The sequence below is a fragment of the Oreochromis niloticus genome, linkage group LG14 (assembly GCF_001858045.2).
Source record: "Oreochromis niloticus isolate F11D_XX linkage group LG14, O_niloticus_UMD_NMBU, whole genome shotgun sequence".
Classification (NCBI taxonomy): Eukaryota; Metazoa; Chordata; class Actinopteri; order Cichliformes; family Cichlidae; genus Oreochromis; species Oreochromis niloticus.
The window spans coordinates 26,188,851-26,215,998 of NC_031979.2; the positions used below are offsets into that span (position 1 = coordinate 26,188,851).

Here is a 27,148-nt window from a genome sequence, read left to right on the forward strand (position 1 = left end):
GCTTGACTGGTTACAGCTAGGGCAATGTTACTAGGTTACATCAAGGGTAGCAGACATCAAGGTATAAACAAATCAGCCATATAGCCTGTGTAACATCTGCTTAGATATTGTTGAATTCAGTTGGTTGCATCATCAGAGAGAGCAATGAATATCAGAGTAGAAACCCAGGTCAGCAGATCACAGGTTGTACACAAGGAAAAACCTACTGGAGCTTACAAAACAATGTCTTATGTGCCCTTTTTCTAAGTGATTCTTAAGACTAAGACCCCATCTTGGTGTTCCCCACCTGCCAAATCCCACTTTAACCCCTCATGACAAGGATTTTTAAACTTACAAGCCTCATTAATATTAAGCGGAAGGGTTGACTTTGTCCTTTAAATCTTTGCAGTATGTTGTGTTAGATTTAGCTGTCATCCCATTGCAGTTTTTAACTGTGTACTATAAGATTATGTTAATTTATTATTTTGTAGTTAAGCTATGATGTGGGTTAGTAAATAAATATGAATATAGTCAATAATAACCCTAAATTATGTAAATTTAATATGCTTTCATATTTTATTACGTATATATGAATATTTCACATGTGAAAAATGTGAATGTTTTTCTTGCAGATGTGGATAAAAAATATCTGTATCACTTTCAGTCACGTTTTTAGCTTTCATGGTTAGCGAGTTAGCACACAGAATAACTGACTTAATCCAAGAGGACCTAAATATCACTCATTAAATCTTAAAGTTTAAACATATATATATATATAACAAAATCTTATACAGTCATTGATTTAAAAAATAGTTAATATTTGATAGCTAGCTAGTAGCTAATTAGCTTTAGCTTGATGTGCTGGAAATCTGTTCAGCAGCTAGTTTGAAACAGAGTAACTGTAAAAATCAAAGGAATTGTTCAACTGTTTAAACTCATTAACTTGATATGTAAACTTTGTAACCATGCTATACAGTTTGTAGTTTAGTGTGCTATAAATAAATGTTTATTAATAGCAAAATGTAAAATTAGTAGGCTACAATACGAGTAATTAACAGTTTCTGCTGGCAATAGTTTTACTTATTTAGCTAAGTAACACTATTATTATTATTACTAATATTATTATTATTATTATTATTACATATTGTCTGTTCACTGTAGCTTTTTTTTACAGCATATATGCTGTGTAAAAGTCTCAAGTCAACACTCATTTAAAAAAACAAAAAAGAAAAAAAAATATTGCCTCCAAGGAGCCAGATGTTCTAAGTTCTCCAGGTTTTATAAAGGGTTTAATGAAATATATTTTTTTTATAATTTTATAAATTAATTTTGACCACCTTTTTAGCTATTTAACACTAACCTATGACTTATTCAAGCATAAAATAGGCACCTAAAGTCTAGGAGATTTATGGTGCAGAGTGCAAAGATGTCAGAATAAATTATATTATTGTAAAAACCAATTTTTTCCCCCTATATACTGTATCTGTTTGAATATTGTTACTGCAGCCCAAATCCTCTTGAGACACTCCTCATACTAAGGATATCATATAAACATAGGCATGAAATTAATAGATATATGAGTGAATAAACAGGGAAAGGTGTCTTTTATGCTTGTGTTTTCGTTGTGCTTCTTACTTACTCGAAATGTTATCAGCTTATCACTGTTTACCCCTTTAGGTCAGAATTAATGTTAATACCCTTTACTGACATCCAAACTAAACGTGTTTGTTTACATTGCTGTGCAAACTAATCCTGCATTGGATGGGCACATATGCCATGTGAGGTAGCTGACTATACCATTAGCTGCAAAGTCTGCCAATTTCCATGAGTCACATGTCATGTGTCAAGGCTTTGACAAATGCTGCTCATTGACCTTGCAGTGATGGCAGCATAACATCAGTAATGGTCCCATCTTGACATGAAGTCGCACTTACTGTAACATCAGATCCCTGCAGCTCTGTTTCCACGGGGATCTGTGATCACTGTGCAGGCTTGAAATCGCTCCAAGCTCCAAACGAGTCAGCTGATACGCGGCTAATCTGTCACAATTAGGTTGGGCCCTTCACAGCTGGTTTTTTAGGCCCAGGGATTAAATAATGACAGCAGGACAGGTGCATATCACCCTTATCCACAACTGTTTCTCTTGGGTTTATTTTGATTTCTCACACATAGTGTTAACACACTCGTCTTAAGCTTAATAAGCATAGGTTAATTTATTTCTACTTTTGATTTCAATGTTTTTTAAGACCTCGAGGGGCAGGATATATGTCACAGCTTCTTCTTCTGTATTTAGTGAAAATACAACAGATTTAGAAATTACTACATCTGCCTACCTCAGCCCTCCTCGTGGTAGTGAAACAGGAGAGACAAAACAAAGCTCAGTCCAGCCTTCACCCAACCAAAACTTTGGGATTAGAGCGGTTTGGGAATAATTATTCTTAAAGGTTTTTGCTCACACCTTTCCAGTAAATCTACTTCTTTTGCCCTTTGTGACTGACTCAATGCTTCACACTCACTTTTTCAGGGGAGGGTTTCCAGTAAAAAACAGTCGTCACCATGAATCAAAATCAGATCAGATGAAGGCGTGCTGCGACATGACGTCTCAGATTGGATTTCAGAGGATTTGCTGTGATAAGTCCAGCGTGAAGCTTGTTTATTTTTCCACAGCCTATGTCTGCAACATAGTATTTTAAGATCAGATGTGCTAAGAGGAACAGATTGTGAGACTGATGCACATGTTCTCACTGCATGTGTGAGAAAATATGAAAACAAAAACTCATGTCCAGCATCAACAGACTAGTGTTGTTAGATTGCAGCAATGTAGCATTTCTTTTCCTCCACTAAGTAATGGAAACAAGCCAATAATGGCTAATATATTCTGTATTAACACTGCTATGATATGTTGAATACATTAGTCTTAGCATGATATAGAAAAACAACAAAAATAAATAAAGTGATACTAACATAATACTTGTGATACTGAAAGAAAGAATCCCATGTTTAATTTTAAAAGAGAAAACTAAGCTGCAAACGAACAAACTTTTTATTTTTAATAAATATAAATCCAGTTATAGTCTATTGTAATTGTGTATATATAGTAAGTCTCTGTGACTTTGTACTGTAGTAAGTTCATGTGTTTAGTCCCCTTGACGTTTTTTTTTTTCCTGGCTCAGATCGCATGAATATCTGTGAAGAGTGTGTAACTGCAGTTGTTTTTTTCAGATGAGAGACACGGTACCCTCAGGCTGAGCAACCTCACTAAAAGCATGTCAGGGAAGTACATCTGTCGAGCCAGCAACACCGCCGGCTCCGACAGCTGCTCCATTAACCTGGAGGTTTTCACCTGTATGTACACAGCATGAACTTTTATTCTCCTTCACCACAGAGTATTTAAAAGTTTGTTTGAGAAATCACCCCTACATCTTTATTATGTTTCTCAGCTTCCAACGCAGGTGTGATTGCAGCAGCTACTCTGGGGTCAGTGGTGGGACTGGTGGCCATGGTGCTGTTTCTCATAATCATACTGAGGAGGAGAGGGGACACAGAGGAGGAGATAGCCAATGAAATCAAGTGAGTTTCACTGTCTGTCAAGTGGGCGCTTTGCCACATTAAATCCTCTATGCAGATATGTAGTTATGTTACATTTGATATGTTGAATTGCTTTAGATTGTATCGATGTGCCTAATAATCTGCACGCAAACTATGCATTTGTACTGTAGTATTTCCAAAAGTACAATATCTCCAGTACTGTTGATGTGTGTACTTGACTTCAGGTTAGAGTTCCTTCCAAAGGGAGAAAGTATGCAATCGGTTCTGTTCGTTTGTCTGTTTGTTAGTCTGGTGTCCTTAGTTTTCAGGATATTGTCAAATTTTGTGTGATGGTAGATACCAATAACAGCTTGAGCTGATTGACTTTTGGTGAAAACCAGGTAAAGGTCACGTCAGATGTTTAAATATCAGTAAAAACTTTATCATTACCCACAATTGTTTATTTATTGTGTCCAAACCTCACAACAACATCATGGGCCTTGGGGGGACATGAGTAGCTAGGTTGGCAAAGCATTTGACCTTGACTTTCACTGTTAGTGACCAAGGTCAAAGTTGACCTTAAAAAATTTCAAGAAATTTTAAGAAGTATAAGAAATGATATGCATATGAAAGGATGCAGAGAGGATTGCACAACATGATTTTTATTTTTATGCCTCTACAACATCATAGCGATGCCATAGGTGGCTTATTATATTGTAATAAAAACATCATTAAACAAATTCCTGATGAGGTTAATATGTTAGTCCCTCGTTTCAGGACACGTTGAATAGTAAAATTATGTCCATTTTGTAAATTTTGGTCATTCCATGTAATCCAAAAGGAGGATTATCTTGGATTTGCTCATTGGTTAATCACTTGTGATCAACAAGTCATTGGCCAAAGAGCATCCAGGTTCCCTTGTCCAGTTTAAAAGCACCAAGTGAAGGTGAAAACAGTGAAAACGCTCATCTCAAGTCTTCAAACAGAACTTCACCATTGAAAGGGTTATATCACAGGAGCTAAAGCTTTATACAGTCTATGTGTACATCATGTATTTTTTGACAGCTGTCAGAAATGTGGAGTAGTGAGACGTGATTTTTGTTTCCAAAAAATGATGACGATACAAATGGAAAGTAAAGTGTGTCGTCTGAGCACGATGTGACAGTAAAGTCATCCTATTCATCCTAAAGAGGTCATTTGGAGTCGAAGAGGGTAGATCCTGGTTTTTCTCATTATTTTGAGTCCAGTAGTTTGGAGCTGAGCTTTAAACTGACTTTTGCTCAGTCTGAAGTGTGCAGTGTCACTCATCATCCAATCAGAACCCCTGCACTAAGATATGGTAAGCGCCGTAATGTGTGCCCTCCACCTCACAGTGTAATGTACACACAAACTTTCTGAAACACTAACAAGCCTTCTGCTTCTAAGAATTTGTCCGTTCACAGTAATACAAAGCAGTGATTCAGCAAGTATGTGGTCTCATAAACAGGGGTGCACATAAGTGGTCCGCAGGTGCGCATTCGCTGTCAAAATAAAAGACATGCACCAGATAAGAAGTTGCAACGCACGTTTGCGTACATAAGATCTTCTGGAGGAGGACAGACATTTGTTTAGAACTCTTAAAGATGTCGAAGAAGCTCCTTTAAGCAATTACTTTGGTGTTCCTTCCCCTCCAAAGAAATGTCAGAAGGAGTCCGAACCGCAAAAGAAGCGCGTATTCTCGGAAAAGTGGTTGCAGGAGGTGAGCTGGCTTCAAACAAATGATGAACACACAGAGATTTGGTGCAGAATATGCCGTGAAAATCTCACTTTAGCGGACAAAAACAGTGCCTTTTATACGTACACAAACGCACGTTACAACTTCTTATCTGGTGCGCGTCTTTTATTTTCACAGTGAATGCGCACCTGCAGACCACTTATGTGCACCCCTGCTCATAAAGATATATAATGATCTCTTAATGAGTCTTTTCTTGTCTGTTTTATGATTAATGCTTATATCTGTGTTTTTATGCTATCCTAGCTTTTTGTGCATTTTTAACATTTAACCTTTGTAACTGATACTGCGTAAGTAGAGTATCGGTTACACTAAATACTTTTAAAATCAGTAGTTTACAAGCGCTTCATTGTTAGGAGATCATGTGAGTATAAAATACTGTCACTCAATGTGTTTTGTTGACAGTATTGCAGCTGCAATGTCTGCTATCATTTTACTTGAAGCATTTCACTTCTGTTTTGTTTTCTGTCTCCTTTTTAATGATTTTTCTTTCACCCTCTTTCCTTGCTTTTTACCGCAGGGAGGACGCTCAGGCACCAAAGCGAGTGTCATGGGCAAAGAGCAACACAGGCTCAGATGGTATGTCCAAGAATGGCACCTTATCCTCCATAGCCACCAGCCCTCAACCACGAGACCCCCATCAGCCCAACTTCCACTATCCGTACTCCCCGATATCAGCGTCAGACGCGAGCTCAGTGATCAACGCCTACCAGCTGCGCCCTGGAGAAGCCAATACCTTACAAGGGCTTCCTGGCTACAACATCGGAGGCACGCCGTCGCGTAAACACAGGCGGCCTCCGAGTGCAAACGGGGCTCCTTCGCAGGTTCTCAGGAGCCCTGCGGTCACCAACCCCAAAAGAACTGAGGGGGCGCAGCCTCAGACGGCACCTCCACCCACTGTGTCCCCACAAGTTAGTTCCTCCACTCTGACACGCATGGGAGCTGTTGCTGTCATGGTGCCTGCTCAAAGCCAGGCTGGATCACTGGTGTAACGGCATGGGAAGCAAAGGACAGAGAGCGAGTCCCTCGCAGTGCAGCGCCCTTTCTCGGTGAAGGCCTGATAGGTTGAGAGAGAAGAAAACACATGTGCTTCATCGGAACAAACTCTTCCTTTGGTTTGTTGACGAACCAGTGCAGCGTTCTTCATTTCAGTTTTCTTTTAAATGCTGCATCCAGGCTCATTAAAGAGAAATATATTTTTATTTCCATGCTTAGAAAGAAAAGAAGTGTCGATTTTACGTAGCAGCATACACTGATATTGTAAACCATAGCAAGCAGAACGGTTTACTCCGTCTCACCATTGTTGTGCAGTGTTTTGGCTACATTTCTATGATTTCTACAACTTCATTGTAAAGAGATTTTTCTAATTTCATTTTTATGTTATTTTACCTGGATGTGTAAGGATCACTTTTCTCAGGCTAACTGCACTCGTTCAGAGCAAAAACTCACAATTCAGACACTGAAAATAGTTTCTACAGTTTCACATTTCTGGCCCACATTCGTGTTCACATCAGGAAACAGTTTCAGTGTGGGCTGAAGACTGATAAGGACTCAAAACTTGATGATTTTGCTTGTTATGGTAGCTGGAATGTAACTAAAGTAGTGAGTATAACAGTGTTAAAGGCGATGGTTTCTGACTATTTTGTTTAAAAGTGTTGGGTATAACAAGATTACTGCAAACGTATGGCAGGCAGTACAAAATATTTATGACCACATTTTGAGCCCATAAGACTGCTCAAGAAAGCGCCCATCCTCAATATCTGACCAATGTTTTCTGCTTCTTTGTTTTCATGTTTTCAATTACACTGAACTCTGGAGATAACGTTGCAATGATGTTCTGATGTTGAAATGCTACATGTAGCACTTTTAATGCAGTTCTGACTGTTGATGGAATTTTGTTTTTCAATAAAATGTTCTGCAGTATTTGACTAAACATTGATCAGTTCCATATTTAATGCAAACAATAACCTAAAGGTGATAAATTGCAAATGAAGTCCATGTTAGGAAAGCTTTATTTGGAGTGTAACATTTACTGTCACAGCACCTGTGACATATTTCTGTAATTCTGCAAAAAGCAAAGAAAAGGATGAAATACAGTAAAAATGCAATAATCATGAAAATACATAAGGATTGAAAGACCACTTTAGGGACAGCGATGCTGAGATTTTATGAACTGTTACTTTTCCCTCTGTCATCTCTCCGTCGCTGGTGGATGAGTTTAAATACTTGGGGTAAACCCTTCAAAGCAACAGACGGAGTGCCGGCAGGGTGGAGCAGTTGGAGACGAGTGTCAAGGGTGATTTGTGACAGAAGGACTGAAAAAGCTACACTGAAATTGGTTGTGCTAACTTACATTACATCTGATGTGGTGTCCACATTCAAACATGGGATCTAAAAGGGTTTATTTATGACAATGATGATGATTTGTGAGGGTTATTAGATGGAGGGTGGGTGGATGAACACACATTGAAGTGAGGAAACATTCATTTATACTTCATGGTAATAAGTTAAAAATTTAGGCAGTCTTCTTAACTTAGATGTTCTCAGTCTGGTGATAAGGAGGTAAAACACCTACCAGGCCAAAAGGGTGGAGTTATATTGACTCAAGCTTGTGTCTAATAGATTAATAGATAACAGGATATGACATATGATGGTGTAGTGAAGTTGGAAAAGGTTTAGAACTTGTGATTTTGACAAGGATAACAGCAAGAGTGAAATGGAAGGTTAATAAGAAGGTAGTAAGAGAGTTGCTCTGATTTATGGTTTGAAGATGATGTCAAAGCTGGAGGTGGAAGAGTTCAAGATGTTAAGATTTTCATGGGGAATAACCAGGATTAGAAATTAGTTCACCAGAGGAACAGCTCAGGTTGAGCGAACTGGAGACAAAGTTAGAGAGGCAAGGGAGAAATGTACAAAAGATGTTGAAGACAAAGCTACAATCCAGAGGAAGATGATCACAGAGATTTATGGATGTAGTGAGGGAGGACATGCAGGGTGTGTGTGTGACAGAGGAGCATGATGGGGACAGGGTAGGATGGAGGCGTAGGAACCACTGTGGCGACTCCTAAAAGGAGAAGCTGAAAGAAGATATTTGTTTAATCGTGGCTTAAGAGTTAGGAGTTCGCCTTGTAATCAGAAGGTTGCTGGTTCGAGCCCCGGCTTGGACAGTCTCGGTCGTTGTGTCCTTGGGCAAGACACTTCACCCGTTGCCTACTGGTGGTGGTCAGAGGGCCCGGTGGCGCCAGTGTCCGGCAGCCTCGCCTCTGTCAGTGCGCCCCAGGGTGGCTGTGGCTACAACGTAGCTTGCCATCACCAGTGTGTGAATGTGTGTGTGAATGGGTGAATGACTGGATATGTAAAGCGCTTTGGGGTCCTTAGGGACTGTTAAAAGCGCTATATAAATACAGGCCATTTAATATGGCTAACAAATGATAACAACACTTACCAATTTCTTTTTGTACTTCAAACATTACAAGAACTGAATGAAGACTGACGCCCCAAAAAAGTGTCATTCAGGGTGTTCGAGTATTTTTAAGAAAGTTGGATCATTTTATTTGGAGTGTAACATTTCATTATATAACCTCCAACACACCAACCACATAATTCTGGATACTAAAGAGGACAAAACAGGGTGAAATACGGTAACAATGTAGTAACCATGAAAACAATCAGGATGTGAAAGGCCACTTTACAGACACCAGGGCTGATCGACTTTTAATACAGAAACCAAATCTCTTCTCATTATGTAAATTCCACACGAATGGCTTCACACAAGCTAAAAATTATGGATAAAAAATAGAAATAAAATGCTTTTTTTTTATCCATAATTGTTGTTTTTCTTACTGCTAGACCAAAGAGAAAATGATAAAAAGGTAAAAAAAAAAAAGACTCATTCATACGAGCATTATGAGATCTTTTCATAATTTTCAACATCACTAGTAGTAATCAGTTCTACTCTGTGCTGATATAAACATTTAGTCTATTTGAGATCATGAGATGAATCCTGATGTTAGAATAAGTGTGATTGGATTTCTATTGCACATGAATCTGTGTATCTGCTGTTTGAAGTCAGTGCAGCTTTTACTCAGACAGTCAACACTGTAGCTAAAAATGAAATAAAAGATCCAACATTATTTTTTTAAAAACATTTCTTGCTAACTGACTGGTATATCCCAAAATTCTCAATGGATTTTGAGCACCTTTGTAAAAGAAACTATGATGTGCAGGGCAGTACCAGTCATACTGTAACAAACCAGATATGAAGACCATAACAATATGGTCAGTTTAAATCCAGAGGACGAGCTTTATCACGACTCCGACAGCAGATTTCGGGAAATGATCATCCTCATCACTTCATTGGTTCCTTTAAGGGAAACAAAAGCAGGAAACAGCTGGTGAAAAACAGCATCACAGTCGCCTTACATGAAACCAAAGGAGCCACACTAAAACATGACAAAAGACAAACAAAAAGGCTAAAGAGAGAAAAAAACCCTCACCTTCTAGGATCTGGTGGACTCTGATGTCCCGCACAAACTGCTGCACTGCGTAGTCTTTAAGGTAACCGTACCCACCGTGCATCTGAAGAGCCTGGTTGCAGATCTGTTGAATACAAGCAGGCAAAAAAGATCATTTAATGTAGTTAATTTCATGCTTTTTAACCAAATACTGTTAATCTTCCTTAGCACTGCTCACATTAAAGCACTCGTCCGTGGCGAAGAGCTTGGCCATGGAGCAGATGGCAACAGCATCGGGGCGGTCCTCCTGCAACGCCTGCGCTGCTTCACGTATCAAAAGGCGAGACGCAACCAACTTGGTGGCCATTTCTGCCAGTTTGAACTGAAGAAACTACAATATGAAGAGAGAGGAGGGGGGGGTGAATAAAGGTGGCAGGACTAGTATTCTGGTTCACTGAGTTTTCACTAAATAAACTGAAAACAGGGGGAATCTGATTACCTGGTTGTTTGAGAGCGTTTCTCCAAACTGCTTGCGCACTAACAGGTGATCCCTCGCCAGCTGCACAGAAGCATGCGCCGCCCCAAGAGAACAAGAAGCTGGCGGCAGAGTGTTTAGAGGAAAACCGGTGAGTAAGTTGTTTGGTTTAAACACCTTCATGTCAATGCCAAACACTTTGACCACAAATACTGATGGTTTGAGCTGAGTTATTACTGAGCAAACCACTGCTACTGGCCATAACTAAGGGCATGCTTCGCTGCTTTTGAACTCTGCTCATTTATAAAAGAAGAGTGTGTTAATCCAAATCTACTGAAACCATTTGTCATGCCTTAACCAACGCAAGGTTTCTTTAAAAGCACGCTGCACGTAATTTATGCACAAATCTGTTTCCCCCGAAGCTCGTTGAAGCCCAGTTATGATGTTGATTACATACTGTTACTTCTAGCTTTAAAAAAATATAGATTTACATTGGATTGTAAGCATAAAAGACACACAGTTTTTGGATGCTTGGCTACTTGGGTGGTGTTTTCCTCCTTACCAATATTAATCCTGCCTCCATTCAGGCCTTTCATGGCGATGTTGAAGCCCTGTCCTTCCTCACCGAGCCGGTTCGCCACTGGAACCGCACAGTCCTCAAATATCACGGCCCTGGTCGGCTGAGAGTTCCAGCCCACCTGGAGGACAGATTGTTTTTTAACAGCTGATTGGCTCAATTCTGCCATCTAGTGGTTGAACACCAAAGTGGAGCAACTGTGAAGTCGTACCTTTTTTTCTTTTTTGCCAAAACTGAGGCCGGGGGGTTCCCTTCTCCACCACCAGACACGAGATACCTTTAGGTCCTTTACCTCCAGTTCTGCACATCACGACGTAGACATCTGTGTCTCCTCCTCCACTGATGAAGGCCTAAAAAGTGCCGAAGAAATTAGAGGAGCTTGCAATTCTACAGACCTTAAATGACATGAGCGTGCAGACAGGTCTGAGGTACCTTTGAGCCATTCAAGATGTAATGGTCGCCTTTCCGCTGTGCAGAGGTCAGAAGAGAAGCAGCATCGCTGCCGCTGCCTAAAACAAAGATCGTAGGTTGAACTTTACCTAAAGTACTCACATGTGTGGAAGAACAACATACATGTGAAGGGAATTTCTCACATAGACAGCTGTGAATAATTTTACACAAAGAAGGCTGCTGTCTTTTCGCATGCAGACTCACCTGGTTCAGTGAGACAATAGGAGGCAAACTTTTCCATAGAACAGAGATCAGGACAAAACTTTTCCCTTTGCTCTTTATTGCCGTAGCTGTCTATCATCCAGGCACACATGCTGCAAAGGTAAGGAGCACAGTGGAGATTAACATGCAAATAAATAAATAATATACACTCACTGGCCACTTTGTTAGGCATACCACTTCAACTGTTTGTTAACACAAATATCTGATTAGCCAATCACATGGCAGCAAATCAGTGCATTTAGACATGAAGACACAGTCGAGGCGACCCAGTGATGTTCAAACTGAGCATCAGAATGGAAGAAAGGTGATTTAATGATGGTGTTGGTACAACACGTGCTGGTCTGAGTACACAGAGTACTACTCCTGTCAGCTAAGTACAGCAAACTGAGGCTAGGATTTGCACGAGTTCACCAAAACTGGACAATAGAGATATGTTGCCCGGTCTGTTGTCTCGATTTCTGCTTCAACATTTGGATAATATGAGCAGAATTTGACATAAAAAACATAAAAGCATGGATCCATCCTGCCTTGTATTAACAGTTCAGCCTGCTTTAGTACCAATTATTTAAATGCTAAAGTGAACCTGAGTATTGTTACCGACCACGCTCATCTCTTTATGGCCACAGTGTACCCATCTTACAGTATTTAAAATCCAGACAAACTGACACCTGCGGTAAATATGGTGCCTTTTATAAATGCTCCCAACTAGGGCTGGGCTATATCATACCGTTCACGGTAATACCGGTGTAATTTTGGGCAACGATAGGAAAATGAAATATCGCGATAGAATATGGGTAAAACGCGCATGCGCAGTGCCTATGTTTACATACGCACATGGCGGCGACGCGGAATGAGAAGAGCGAAAGTGGATCGTTAAATGAAACGATGAACCAGAATTGGTTTGTAAAAATGCTGCAACTTCAGTGGTGTGGAACTGGTTTAGCTTTCGTCCGTCAGATACACAACAAAGCACTATTTTTGGTAGCGCATGCTAGCAGGCCGTCGTTATTACCGTGTTGTTTGGAAAATACGGCACACTTAAAATCAATCCTTTGATTTTTCTGAAAATCGACAGTGCCCCTTATAATCCCGTGTGCCTTATGTATGAATTCTGGTTGTGTTTACTGACCTCGAAACGATTTTATGTGGTACACGGCGCTCGAAAATCTGTCAAATGTTTTAGTACGACTTTGTTAAGCTACGAACCCGCACCGCTTGATGGATTGTCGGAGCATTACGGCTATCGTAGGCAGGAGCCTCGCGGAGTGATACGTACTGTGCTTCAACATAATATTACCGTATTGTGTGTATAACCTCTTTTTAAGTTTTGTGGATATTATACATGGTTATGATGAGGATATGTCGGCCAGTTTCCACTGGAAATGCCTTTTGGTTAAACTGTCAGCAAGGAATTTGCACTGTTAAATTTATATATAACTTTAATGCACATAAAAAACAGCTGCTTGTTTAAGTGAAAATACATTGATGTTTTTTTTGCACTAATAAAGTTGTGGAGTTATAAAGTATTTTGTCTAGTGTCAATTATATCGTCAGTTATATCGTTATCGCAAATTTTCAAATGTATATCATGATAAATATTTTTGGTCATATCGCCCTGCTCTACTCCCAACCAAAATAATCTTATTATTCATACTTGTGGATGCTGATGTAGGCTGTGGTGCTCACACATCCTGTGGACAAAGCCTCAAAGATGATCGATGTGTCCAGCCGAGAAAGGCCAGATCCTCCGACATCTGGCTGAACGTAAATCCCACCGAAACCCAGCTGGGCCGCTTTACGCATCGTCTCCACAGGAAAGATTTCCTGAGTGGGGAAGAAACATCTAACCATTAGCACACCCTGCCTAGTGCTGTTACTAGTTACTTACTGCCTAATACTTATTTTTATTTTGTTGTTTTCTCCTGATCAGGACTTTGGATTGATACAAAAGATTGCCTTTATATGAGCAAACATTGGTTTTGAACCCCTTACATCTGTTGCTTTAACGTTTGATTAATAACAGTGTTTTAAGCCTCCTAGCTCATACCTTTTGGTCCCACTCCGCCATGTGTGGGGCCATTTCATTGGCTGCAAAGTCAAAGGCCACTTTTTGAAACTCCTTCTGTTCATCTGTGAGTCCGTGGGAAGCTGCAGACAAAGAGCGGAGGACATTAAATACAGAGACTGCTCTGTGTGTTTTTAACCATTACATACTGTTCATATTTCATGTCTTCACAGTCTGGCTCAGGTCACTTTTAACCCAGGCTAAGAATTCCCTCACAAATGTCTACAGCATATTGACAAACAGAGATTAATTTAGAGTATATAAATAGTCACCTTTTTCACTCACTATGTATTTATAAACCTATATTAATCTCTAGCTCTCTTCCACAGTCTTTGTCCTGCCTTTGTCCCTCAACCCCAACCAGCTGTGGCAGATGGAACCCCCTCCCTGAGTCTGGTTCTTCTGGAGGTTTCGTCCTCCTTCCAGTTTTTCCTTCCTAGTGCTGCCAAAGCGCTTGCTCACAGGAGGTCATATGAGTGCTGGGTTTTTTCTGTTTTCTTTGTATTATTGTAGGATCTTTACCTTACAATACAAAGTGCCTTGAGGCAAATGTTGTTGTGATACGGTGCTATATAAATAAAATAGAATTGAACCGAACTGAAAAACATCTAATATCATATAGTATTATGTCCTGTTATACCTAACACATTAAAACATAACAGCCACGATGATTTAAATAACATCTAGGTGTTGAATAATCCGAAAGAGAGGGGCGGTGCTAAGGAGAGGCGTGCAGCTTTCTCTGCCTTCCGACTGGAGCTGAGAGCTAAACAAACCAACCAATGACAGTCGGCTGCGATAAATAAGTAAATAAAAGCGCTGAATATGTGTAGCATAAGCTTTTTTTTTTTCTTTAATCTTAATCAGCAGTCGTGTTTGTTTGCTACAAAGCTGTGTGACTACTTAACATGTCAGCTGACAAAGTTACCTGTGCAGGTCACATGTTGTCGCTTGTTCATTTCATTGCTTCAGGTCCAATGAGGTAAATGAAATCACAGAAAAAAATCTGGTGTCTGATTACTGTGCAATGTTACATACACTCATCCTGGGCATGAATGTTATGGTCATTTCAGCCTTTTAACCATTTCTTTTTCCGGGGGTAGAATATTGTACTTAGAGCTACTTGTATTACTTAAAGCTAGTAGATCTCGTTTTCTGGTACTTACGGTCGATGCATGCGGCTATTCCTCTTCTCTGTGAGTTTCCGCCTAATGTTACACGGTTTTTACAGATTCTGGAGCCCAGCCGGACTATTCTCGATAGAGCTCCTACAGCAGCCATGTTTACCTCTACAGTGGTGAGTCACTCGGCAGCGGGGGCTGCTGGTCATTGTAGTTTGTTGTAGCCGCACTTCCGGCTTGTATTACGCGTTTAAAGGCGCCATATTGAAACGGGGTTCGTTTCGATTAAAAAGAAATGTTGAAAATAAATATTTTAAACATTTATACATGTTTAGAAATTTTATTTTGATTTGTTTAATCACATGAAGTGATTAATTTATGCTAGATAACAAAAGTGAGTATGGATATTATGCTTATGAACATTTGAACTAACACGGTATTTATTTGCTGTTATTTATTCAGATGTATGAAATGACCAATTTGATTATTACACTACAGTGTACAGTGAAAGTGTCCATAACTTTATTTTTTTTATTCTATATGTTTTTAAATACTGATATTTAAAATGTGAAATGTAAATGATGGATGCTTGTGTCTGCCACTGATTTATTTTTTTCTTTTGTTAACGTATTCACTTATTTTGCCATCTGTAAGTGAATATTTCAGGTTCACATCTCGGAATTTCAACTTGAAAAGTTAATATTTTTACTTAATAACTCAATAAAATCTCTAATTAATCTGATTTTTTTTTTTTTTTTTTTTTTTTACAATTTACGCTCTGCCTGGCAAAACTTATTTTGGAAACAAGCTTCCATAAAATTGTGAAGCTTGCATAAATGAATAAACAAATACCTTACTTGCTGGCTTTATTACTGCTTTTGTTTACAGAAGACTATATTGCTGCTGTCTACATATTCAGTCTTGTAATAATGTGCCCTCACTTGTACTGCAGTGTATGACATTCATTTAGATATATATTGTTATGTAAAGAACTCCACAAATGTATATAGCTTTGAGAATTCTTTTAACCTTTATACATCAATACCAACAATTCTTTAGGCTTTAACACATAACATAACACTTTGTAATGTCATATTTACTTTCTTTATCACATATTCTCAGACTATTTATTTTATTTTGGATTTACTTTAGTCGTTTCCACGTGTATCCTGTACACATTGAAAAGTTACAATAAAGCTGACTTTGACTTAACTTACACCTTGTTTATTTGTAGGTTATAATAATAAAAGGCCTGAAAATAGTCACGTGTTCCCCGTACCAATATGGCAGCAGTGCTTCTACAGCGAACACACGGCAGTGGCTGGGGAATAAATCAAGTGCACCTATACGGTTTTTAGGTCACGTGTTGCAGGTTTTTCCGCGGGATTGACGGCTGGAGCTGTGCTGAGCTGAAGGTACGACTCCATGACTGATTATTACCGAGTTTATCCCCGGACAGTGGGTTACGTCTAGTTTACACGCATTCCTGTTGCTTCTGTGTTTCTGCTGCTTGTTAGTGTCTAAGCAGTTTACACATTTAAATAAGAGCAAATACAATTTGTGGTTGTGTTATTTAAGTTGAGGTGTTTCTAACGTTCAGTCTGCCACTACTGATGTAAACTGTGGTTATTAAAATTATATATAAGTAACACTTCTCAAATTAAAGCTTCCTACATGAAGAAAAGTAATTTAACAACCTTAAGATAAGCAGGGTTCATTGCAAGACTGCTGTGCTGACCAACCGTTGCAGCTGGATGCAACTATATAAAGCAAAGTTTATGTGATCTTGGACTCATTTTGAATGATTTTTAGAGCAGTCCGTTTGGGATTACACGAAGGGACAAGACACTGACCCAAATGTTCTCCAGCCTGTTAACAGCACTTTGTATGAACTTTAGAAAAGTATAAATGGATATAAATATAACGGATGGAAATCATTAGGGGATAAAAGAAAAAAAAAAATGCTGATTGTCTGAGATCTTAGTGGGAGAGCTACCAGAGTACAAATTGTACCTCAAACTTCTTGTTGAGATTTTGCCCTCACAAGCTTTACAGCAACAAACCATCCAACCCTTTTGTGGATCTTTACAGAGTCAAAGAAATGCCACCAAAGAAAAAGGCCAGAGTCAGTAAAAGGAATGCAGGTTCAGGTAGGTAAATCAAATCGCAGAAGAAAATCACCTGTCTGATATTAGAAGTTACATACACTCGTCCTGGGCATGAATCTCATAGTAATTTCAGGCTTTTAATCATTTCTAATGATTTTCCAGGGTAGAATATTGTACAGCTACATCTTTGATTAATTAACCCAATTAACCCCTGCACCTCAACCACACACTTTGGGTAGGCATCAACAAACTTCATGCATAATTCTGGCTCCATGTTTGATCACTCTTTTTTGCAGAATTGGTAGGGTTCATTCAAATAGTCCAAACATGTTCAATAGGGTTTAGGTTGGGGCTTTGGGAAGGCCATCCCAGAAGCTTAATGTTAACCTGCTTTACCCATTACAAAACCAGCTTTCATATGTGTTTGGCATCATTGTCTGATTGAAAAACTAAATTGTGTCCGAGTTGATTTGAGGTGAAGTTGAACAATTTGGACATAGCATCATGCTCTGTACCCCAGAGCATGATGCTACCGCCACCATTCTTGACAGTTAGTACAGTGTTCTTCAGATTTGAAAGCCTCATTTTTGGCCCTACAAACATACCTTTTGTCATTGTGGCCAGATAGCTCAATCTTTGTCTCACCTGACCATAAAACTATTCTTCAGAAGGTATTTGGCTTGTCCATGTGGGCAGCACGGTGGCATGGTGGTTAGCACTGTTGCCGCACAGCAAGAAGGTCCTGAGTTCAATTCCACCATCAGGCCGGGGTCTGTTTGCGTGGGTTCCCTCCGGGTACTCCGGCTTCCTCCCACCGTCCAAAGACATGCAGTTTGAGGGGATAGATTAATTGGATAATCTAAATTGTCACTAGGTGTGAATGTGAGCGTGAATGGTTGTCTGTCCCTGTGTGTTGGCCCTGCGACAGACTGGCGACCTGTCCAGGGTGTACCCCGCCTCTCGCCCTATGACAGCTGGGATAGGCTCCAGCGCCCCCCGCGACCCTGGAAAGGATAAGCGGAAACGAATGGATGGATGTGGGCAGCTACAAATTTCAGTCAAGCATCACATTGTCGATTTTGTAGCAGAGGCTTCTTCTTGGTCGGCGCCCTCTTAGTCCATGCCACTGTAAAACTAACTTTACTGTAGACAGTTTTCCTGTTTTTCCAGCAGTTTCCGGTTCATGTTAGGCTTGAACCTTGGTGGTCTTTTAGTTGTTCCTGAACATCTGAACCAATTTCTGCTCATGTGAGGGTGACAGTTTGGGTCTTCTTCTAGAACCCAGGAAAGTTGTGATGCGTCTGAATAGCTTGTACTTATGTAAAAAGTAGTTTGCACTGATTATTTCGGAATCTGCACTTCTTTAGAAATGGCCCTAAGAGACATTCCCAACTTGTGTTAATCTACAATTCTATTTACTAGATGTTCACTGAGCACCCATTGGATTCCATTGAGAATCCATTGAGAAATTATGGGTGCTGCCAAAGAAATTCACTAACAACATTGCAGAAACGCCAGTGCCGCTCATTATTATAACTTAAGCGCTTGTTCTTGTTTTTTAAAGTCATTACAGATTTATGCTGTACAATCACTCCACCCTGGAAAAAGAACGGTTCAAAGAAATCATTAAAAACCCCAAATTATCGTGACATTCAACCCCTCAAAGAGTGCGTGTAAACTCAGTCAGATTTACTGACCACAGTTTTACCTAAAGAGTGCTTCCAAACCACAGGCAAAGATGATGACAGGGAGCCAGTGTCCCCAGCTTTGAAGAAGAGGAAAGCTGCAACTTCTGGTGGAAAAACTGACGAGAGCTCGGCGTCTTCTGGTTCTCCGCAGTACAATCGCTGGCTGATGAAGTCTGAGCCCGAGAGCCGCTTTGAGAATGGCATCGACGTAAAGGTATGGAGCAGCACCAGCTTTGTCAGCACATGTTAAAGTGTGAGCTGGTCTCACTTGTCTGATGCTTTCTGTTCACTCTGCAGTTTGGCATCGAGGACCTGAAGGCTCTGCCTGATCAGACCAGCTGCTGGGATGGCGTTCGCAATTATCAGGTAGAGCCGCAGCACCGAGTCCTGCAAAAAGAAGATGTTTATCTGAAATAAGGGAGCAATGCGCTGCTACTCCTGAAAAGGCGTTTCTGTCTCTGTTCACTGCACCACTGGGCAAATTATTTTTGAATTTGCTATGCTTTTCTTCTGCAGGCACGCAATTTCATGAGGCAGATGAAAGAGGGACAGCTGGCTTTCTTTTACCACAGCAACTGCAAGGAGCCGGGGATAGCAGGAATCATGAAAGTGAGTCTCTCTTCTATATTTAGGTAAAGCTCGAGACGGCCTGATGTTCAGCTTCATTTCCTCTTTCTAGATTGTGAAGGAAGCTTATGTGGACCACACTCAGTTTGACAGGAAAGATGTGCATTATGATGCAACCAGCAAACCCGACGACCCCAAGTGGAGCATGGTAAGCTGAACGCATTAAGCGCAGTTAATGATAAGACTCAAGCGTGAAGGCTGAGCTCGTTCCCTTCTCTCTCAGGTAGACGTCCAGTATCAAAGGATGATGAAGCGTTTTCTTCCTCTGTCGGAGCTTAAAAAGTACCACCTGCAGCATCGCGCTAAGGGGGGGCCCCTCAAGGACATGGCGCTTTTTACAAGGGCTAGGCTCTCTGTGCAGCCTCTCACCACCGGTATGACAGAAGAGGAAAGAAAAAAAGCAAATAAATAAACAAATAAAAAGAAAAATAGCTGTGAACACTGTTTCTTTCTCCGCAGAGGAGTTTGACTTCATCCTGAGTCTGGAGGACAAAGAGCCACTGTAAGGATTTACTTCACAATGCGGCACAATCATCACAAGTACCATTGCTTCACTGTAACTGTTAAAGTCTATTAAAGATATTAAATGTTTTTATTAGACATCATAGTCCAGATTAAATCTGTGAAAACACAAACATGTGGTTATGACTTGAGTTTCTAGGAACTGGATGGAAAGCAGTGCCTCTTGTATAAAGTATAAACAGAAGCAGCATTAATTATGGCTGGCCTTTGCTCTCAGAGTAGCGTCAAGCATCATTTTATTGATGTTATTTAACTCATGATTTATAAACGGCAGCATATTTTACGACTCCTGATACCCTTTCAACGCTTGTTTTATCACATGAACATAACTTGACATTGTGTGCTCGACTGCTGCCCGGTGATGACGGAGTGAGTGGGAAAATAAAACCTGCAAACAGCCTATGTGCCATGTCCTTCTAGGTAACATGCAAAGGGCTCTTGGTAAATTTTCCTCTTTGTAGATTGTGGGGCACCCGCATTAAATGAATTTAATATGCTGAATGCTGAAAAGTACCTTATATAACCTATAATGTTGTTCAATGAAATTAATGCTTGGCAGTCTGAGTGAGAAAGGAGATGCTGGTTTGGAAGTATTAATGCTGTTGCTGTCAGATCCGTGCTATTTTCAGTGACTTCGGTAAGGCCCAGCTTATGCAGACTATTGTTGTAAATGAGAGCTAGGTGTCCACCTGTGACTGGGCAGTCTTCAGTTAGAGTTGACAGTTTCCAAGCCCAAAGGCAGTTCCTCAGGTTAGGCGTGAGACCTCCTTTAACTGTAAATTTGCTCACGTCAGCAAAACTGTCAACTGATTTGACTCCCTGAGAGAAACACTCTCCCTCTTGTGGGTCCCCAGAGCTCATAGAAACTACACCTTCCAGAGGTTTACAAGACGATGACCTTGAGTGTGAGATCGGCCAAATTTAAGTCAGATAAGGCTTTTGATTTTCAGGCCCAGCTGCTGCCCGATGCCCTTTATTACATCTGTATGTCACAGTCAGTCAGATGGTGTAGCACCATTTATCTCCTGACATCACTGTTATTTAAATAGTTTTTATTAACTATTTACAATTGATTTACTTGAATAATTGTGTGTGCTGATGCAAAGTAGCTACTTTGAACAGCAAAGGCTGAAAAAGCCCAGCCTGCTTTGGAACCCGAGCCCTCGGGCACACTGTGTGTTTCCACTGATGAAGTGTGCCCGAGGGCTCGGGTCACAAAGACTGAATCAGTGTTGATATCTTCTGTGATCTTTTTCACAGTCATAGTTTTATGAAAAATGTTCTCCGTCGCTCTGGTTGTCACATTAGGATAACATCACCTCGTTAGTTGAGCCCTTTCCCTTTACGTGTGCAAATTACACCTCAAAGCACATGCATGCGCGTCCTCTTTCACCTAATGTTACTGTTGTTAAGATAAAACTTATAATTTTGACACCGATCTCCTAAGAACCCACCCGAACATAGAAACCTGTTATAAAACAGATATACAGACAATGTCTCTTACCCTATGATAGTTGGGATAGATCCAGACCTGATGAGGAAAAGTGGAAGAGAATGGATGGAAGGACATTTTCCTATGATAAATTCAAAATAAAAATCCACTAATTTTGCAACTCATGAGAACTTAAAAATCAAACTGTACAGTGATATGAAATATGTCACGTGAAAAACTTCAGTATATCATATCATTCAGTAGCTTGTAAAACCACCTTCAGCAGCAATAAACTGATCATTGTCTGCATCCCTTTATCAGTCTCTCACATTGTGGATGGATTTTGGCTCACTCTTCTTTACAGCATTGCTTCAGTTTTAGGTTTGCAGCATCTTGATTTTTCTCCCCCCCCCCTCCTCCTCCTCAGTCATTCTGTTGCAGATCTGCTAACTACTCTATAGAAGTTGAACGTTAAATAAATAAAACTACATTAGCTGTAAGTATATTTTAATGAATGCTCAGGTTCATCAAGTCAACACATTCATTCGTTTTCACAAAACCACATCAGAGAATTTAATTCATTTGGCATCAATTTATTTGACTTTTGGGAACAAGGAGTAATCGAGTAGCATTTTGCAAAAGATATTTCTACTGTAACTTTCTCTGGTTAAAAGACTAAAATTATGTTAGAGGCAGGAGGATTCAATTAGCTTGATACACTTAGGCACAACTTTTAAGTCTCTAATAAAGAGGATACAGAAGACTTCATACTATCAGACCTCAAGACAAACACTTTGACATCCTTTCCTAACACCACTGGAATGCTGAGGTAAAGCTTATGGACATGAAATGTCATTTTGTAGCACTGTGTACTAGATAGTCTGTGTACACGAGCTGGAAACAGGATAACAGGTTTAACTGGCCTTATTTACAGGTTTAAAAACAAACGTGTGGATTAATACTTTAGCTCTCTCACTCAAACAGCAGCGAGAGATTAGAGTTTCCACTTCCATCCTTTTTTTGTGCAAACACACAAACACAGAAAAATGTGTTCAGCAAGGTAAAGCAGTGCAAAGTTATCTCGGATTTCTTGACCTTAGAACAATGTTAGGAATGCATTCATTAAACGTGGAATGTCGGAGATGCACTTCGGAGCATTCGCTTGAAATAATTATGAAATTAGAAATCAATTGATCCCAAAAGTGTTAGAACGTAACAAACAGAAGGCTTAAAAATTCAATTTCACATGGTTTTACCCAGCGAACAATGAGACACGCGTTTACTTTGATTCCCAAAAAGAAACCCCCCCCAAAAATGCATTAATGAGGAAGGATAGGACCAGCAGCCTGAAGCCCATTTGAATGCCTCATGCAAACTGTTTCATAGTTCACACAGTTTTACCGTATGTCGGTCTCCCTTCTTTCTTTACCAGAAGCAGCAGCTACAAGTAAAGCAGCTGCCTCTCCAGATGTTGTACAGTTGACATGTACCCCCCACCACCCCAGTGCAGACCCTTTGTGAGTCCCGTGAGAGGAGAGCTGCGGCTCTACCCGCTCTCCTCTTTTGCAGCCTGTTCCAGTGCGCTCTCTGAAGCGGCTGATCCTTCGAACCTCTGAGAGGCAATGGCAGCCTGGTGAGACATGCTCTTCCTCACCACGTCCCCTTTTCTCCACAGTGTGATTTCCTGGAGGGGAGAGAAATCAAAGACAAATGTAAGGTGATGACACAAAGAACGCCTCAGCTCATGACCTGTAAATGAAGGAAAAGGTACCAAACTGAGCACAGAGTTTTCCTGGCTCTCAAATGTGACTGATAAAAATTTTAGCCTTTCAGAACCAGTCAGTGGGACATCAACCAATAAAAGCACCACTACTTCTTATTCGCTGTCAGACTTGTTTTCTAGTGTAACATTTTCACTCTCTAACACACAGAAAAAAAGCAGAGCTCCAAAATAGCGCATAAGGTACTGTGTTTAAGAATTGCTATCAATAAGATTTTACTGATGGTGTTCAGTTTCAAGGTTTCAAGCAGATTCTTTATTGATTACTGATTGATTTTCACCTACACGTTTTTTGTTTTGTTTTTTTTAGTGCCAGTGCAGCAGGTCTATTATCTCTTCAGCTCCACTGCCATGAAAAAAAAAAAAGACATAAATAAAACATGCCAGCACTAATAAAAGGCACTGATAAGCTGGGGGGGCATAAGCTTTGGATGGAGTACAATTCAGAACAGAACCAGTTGGAACCTGCTCTCAGTTCCCACCTCTGATTATTCAGTAGCGCTAGCTGTAACAGTCAGAATCGCGATACACTCACAGCTCTATCATAGCCTGTACCCCCACATTTAGAAAGCAAACAACAGGAGGATGTTCGCCAGCTTTCTTAGTGAAACAGTCTTCAGCTGCCATTACATCCTGGCTGTAGGCACGCTTCAGTTATTACAGTTACAGCTGTGACACAACAGGATGTAGCACTGATTGACTGCATGCAGGCGGCTTTGTGTGTCTACAGTGGTAGTTTGAGGCTGAGCCTCCTCTTGAAGCCACACTGTCCTTTCACTCTGACACAATCAAACTACAGAGGCAGTCAAAATCAGAACCACATCCAGCCACAGCTGCACTAATGTCAGCCAGGCAGAGCAGCTGCAGCTGTGCCCACATCCACCAGCTGGATACCGTTTGAGAGCTACCCTTCACAATGACTAATAAGCACTAAAAAAATCACATTCACATGGATGTTTTTAAACTAGTGAAGTAGAAGATTCAGAAAAATGTAAAAACGCTGTCTGATGTTTTGCTTCCAATCGTACCTGCTGTTTGAAGTAGCGTCTCTCCTCCTCGTCAATCAAAACCAGGTTCAGGTAGTAGCGCACCGAGAACTTCTTGTTGATGTCTCGCATGGTGGGGGTCAGATCATATCCAGCCAGGAATAATCGGATGGGGATGGACTCTCCTGAAATGTTAAACACACTCTCAGAGGCTGAGCAGTGTTTGCATTGTGTGACTTGTTGAAACTGCGAATAACTTTTGTTTACCTCTGACCGGCGCTCCATCCATGATCTCGTACTTGGCAATAGTGTCATTTTCGTGGTAAACGCTTGGGCCTGTGCCTGTTGTCTCACGTTTGATGATGTCAATCTCCATGTGTTTAATCTTAATTCTCACCAGCAGGAAATAGATTTTTCCCACAATTACATCTTTCAGATGGTACCTGGAAAAAAATAAAAGAACAGGCACCAACTGCAAATGAGGTCTACAGTTTAGTCACTAACAAGCACAATGTTCAGTACATGCTTTTCATTTAAATTGATAATAAATCAATCATTGTTTCAGTCACTGGTTCAGTTTCTAAATAAATAAATCTTTCACTTTAAAAGAGATGGTTTTGCTGATACTGTACAAAACTATTTCACTCTTAAACACAGCATAACAAAGTCACAGGGAAAAAAAGTGAATGATAGTGGTTTGCTGCAGCCCTGCAAGCCTTACTTGGATTTGTTATACTCAAACTCGATGTGGAGGCAGTCCTCAATTCCAACTTCCATTTTAATGGAGGAGTTGAGCTCAGGGTAGGTGCTCAGTGTGTGGACCACAATGTCCATCTCTTTAGTGATGTCATTTAGTCTTCTTATCACCGTGGCACGAAGAAAATATCTGAAAATGAAGCATACACACACAATCACAAAAAGTGCTGTTTCCGCCTTAGTAGAAAGCCACAACTACACACTAATTGACCATAATGTCAAATCCACCTGCCTATCCTATCGTTTACTGCTCCACCTCATGACAAAGACTCATCCAGATGTCTGGTTGCAACACTGGAATGCATATTCATAATGCTGCCACCTCTTACACTGGTAAAAGCCTACCTTCTTCCAGCGCCGTTCCAGCTATGACGCTGTCACATTCATCTGTAGGAACCTTTGTGGTAGACCGGGCTCACCATGGTCAATCTGACCAGTCTGACACCTTCCAGTCAAGTTTACGTCATTTTCTGTTCATTCAATTAACAGAGCCCAACCCTATTATCCATTCACCTTGGACACGTTTTGATAGGTACTTATCACTGCATACAAAGAATACCCTGAAAGATCTGCTCCTGTCTTCAAGCATTCAGTCTAGCCCTTGTCGAACATTTGCAACACATATTAAGAAGTCACAGTTCACTTTTCACCCCTCGATTGTTGACACCATAATGATTTAACGTTACTCACTTCCACCATCATTGGTCTGAGCAGCGTGCATGTACTGCAAGTCAAATGTGGGCAACATCAAGCTTCAAAACTGCTCAGTTTAAGTGTAACCACATGACACGCAGGTTAACAAGTAACGCGCTCACTGTACTGCTGAGAAAACGACAGTGAATGATCAAACTTACCTTAGCTTGACATTCTGGCCTGTGTAGGACTCGTAAGGTTTCTCAACATGAGTGAACTCAAAGTCAAAGGTCTGGGACTGAGTTATTTCACCAGGTCTTGCGAGATCTTTCACCAGGGAAACAAATTCATGATGGTTTCCTCTGTCATAATACAATTCTAGAAAAAGAGGAAAGACAGTATTAAAAAAACCCAAAAAAACAAAACAAACAAACATATTGTGCATGATTTTGGATACAACTGAGCTCTTGGACTCGTAATTGATTTTAGTGGCCAGAAAGACATACCATGTGAGTTTTACTCATAAAGTTAGTTTTAGTACTCTAACGTGAATTTTACTTATTAAAATCTATTTGTGTCAAAGTTTTCACGCAGCCCTTTCACAAATGTAACACTCAAGCAGAGATTGCCTGTGTTGCTTACAATCTCACTGCGGAAACTTTTAAAAGTCCAGCTGCAGCTGATTAGGGACACTAGAGTGCAGCATACAGGTGATCTGAAACAGGTCTATGCAGGTGTAATATGCGTTTCCTTTCATGTCTAATATAAAGTTGAAAACTGAAGCATCTGTTTGTTTCACTGTTGAGGGATGCCTCCATGTTTCTTCACTCTACAGTGTATCAGTCGCTGCTATTTTTACATACCTATTTGTCCCACAAATTCAATTTTGATGCCGTGGTGCTCCAGCCTCTTCCCGGGGTTCTTCAGCGTCACATTCACCTTTCCACTGACAGTCTCGCCGTCGTAGAAGAGAAAATATTTGTCTTTCTTCCCATCTTCAGTTTTGTGCTCAACCTTCTTCCTCGTTTCGGCGTCATTCAGGACAACATCGATTTCTGCGCTTTGACCAAAACTAAAGAAACTCATTATAACGCTGCGTCCGCGCTAACTCTTTATCGTATCTAAGTGCGAGTTAACTGACTTGTTAGCACGCTGCACCGAACCTGCTAACGTTTCAAAGTAGAAAACAAGCGCACGCTAAGGCCTGCGGGGTGCGCGAGCTTGGCTGCTTCTCGTAGCACGAATTACACCGACTGACATTAAAAAGTCTCAAGATATGTCACAGAAACCTCCACACGAGCTACATGTCAAGCAAACTAGCGCATCGATGCTAAAACACACAGTATCGTGATTAGCCGTTTTCTTTTTTTTTCTGCTCTCCGTTGCTGAGCCTGGATCTCACCGATAAACAGCCCGCAGCAGCGACGGATGGGTCTGCTGTTCACACAGAGCTCGCCGTGTAAATGTATCTTACATGTTTGTTTTCTGTGGAGAAAACGACGAACGCTGTCAAACGACCAGGATATACCACCAGCTTTCGCTACCTGCGTTAGCCGAACTACTTCCGGGTGGCGTTTTTTCACAGTAAAAGCGGAAAGAAAGGCGCGGAAGTCGCTAGGCACTAGCGATTATGCTTGAACTACAGCGTGTTTAAGACCTGCAAGTGTTAAACGGAAAAGAAATATAAATAAACTGCATCATAATACTACACTCATGCAAACAATATAAATATTTATAAGTACTTTCAAATCATTAGCAAAAATTATGAAAAATACTTAAATTATCAAAAGTAAATTATTATTATTATTATTATTATTATTATTATTATGTACAGAGTATGTAGTATGTATGAATGCTATTATATTTAGCGCAAATAACAAAATAACTAGATTGTTTAAAAAACCGATTTTGTGAACTTCAAAAAAAAAATTAAAAAAATTAAAATGTCGAGGAAATATCCTCAATTTTACTAGC

At 40.3% G+C, this 27,148-nt stretch overlaps 4 protein-coding genes across 4 annotated transcripts in view; 2 read left to right on the plus strand and 2 right to left on the minus strand.

Annotated features, from left to right (window-relative positions):
- The window catches only part of esamb (endothelial cell adhesion molecule b), a 57,268-nt gene extending 50,064 nt beyond the window's left edge, over window positions 1–7,204 (plus strand). Inside the window, exons 5-7 of the mRNA XM_005459587.4 lie at window positions 3,202–3,324; window positions 3,420–3,549; window positions 5,799–7,204. Coding sequence (XP_005459644.1) covers window positions 3,202–3,324; window positions 3,420–3,549; window positions 5,799–6,270 — 725 coding nt within the window. The 3' untranslated portion in view covers window positions 6,271–7,204. The remainder of the gene's footprint in view (window positions 1–3,201; window positions 3,325–3,419; window positions 3,550–5,798) is intronic.
- Window positions 7,205–8,798: 1,594 nt separating this feature from the next.
- Window positions 8,799–14,814, minus strand: acad8 (acyl-CoA dehydrogenase family, member 8). The gene is given in 13 exon segments (XM_025897836.1): window positions 8,799–9,641; window positions 9,775–9,877; window positions 9,971–10,123; window positions 10,232–10,329; window positions 10,770–10,905; window positions 10,996–11,028; window positions 11,030–11,134; window positions 11,217–11,293; window positions 11,439–11,548; window positions 13,111–13,280; window positions 13,504–13,604; window positions 14,450–14,487; window positions 14,688–14,814. Coding segments are annotated over 13 exon segments (1,191 nt in total). The 5' UTR covers window positions 14,699–14,814; the 3' UTR covers window positions 8,799–9,585.
- Window positions 14,815–15,913: 1,099 nt separating this feature from the next.
- Window positions 15,914–19,815, plus strand: thyn1 (thymocyte nuclear protein 1). The gene is made up of 8 exons (XM_003455053.5): window positions 15,914–16,057; window positions 16,734–16,792; window positions 18,483–18,652; window positions 18,736–18,804; window positions 18,955–19,047; window positions 19,118–19,213; window positions 19,289–19,439; window positions 19,525–19,815. Exons 2-8 carry the CDS (start codon window positions 16,744–16,746, stop codon window positions 19,569–19,571), a joined length of 675 nt encoding a protein of 224 aa, XP_003455101.1. The 5' UTR covers window positions 15,914–16,057; window positions 16,734–16,743; the 3' UTR covers window positions 19,572–19,815.
- A 1,781-nt stretch (window positions 19,816–21,596) lies between these two features.
- Window positions 21,597–26,763, minus strand: vps26b (VPS26, retromer complex component B). Its single transcript, XM_003455052.5, has 6 exons — window positions 26,038–26,763; window positions 25,396–25,552; window positions 24,507–24,671; window positions 24,053–24,228; window positions 23,828–23,970; window positions 21,597–22,703 (listed from the first exon to the last, which is right to left on the minus strand). Exons 1-6 carry the CDS (start codon window positions 26,258–26,260, stop codon window positions 22,566–22,568), a joined length of 1,002 nt encoding a protein of 333 aa, XP_003455100.1. The 5' UTR covers window positions 26,261–26,763; the 3' UTR covers window positions 21,597–22,565.
- Between the last annotated feature and the right edge of the window lie 385 nt (window positions 26,764–27,148).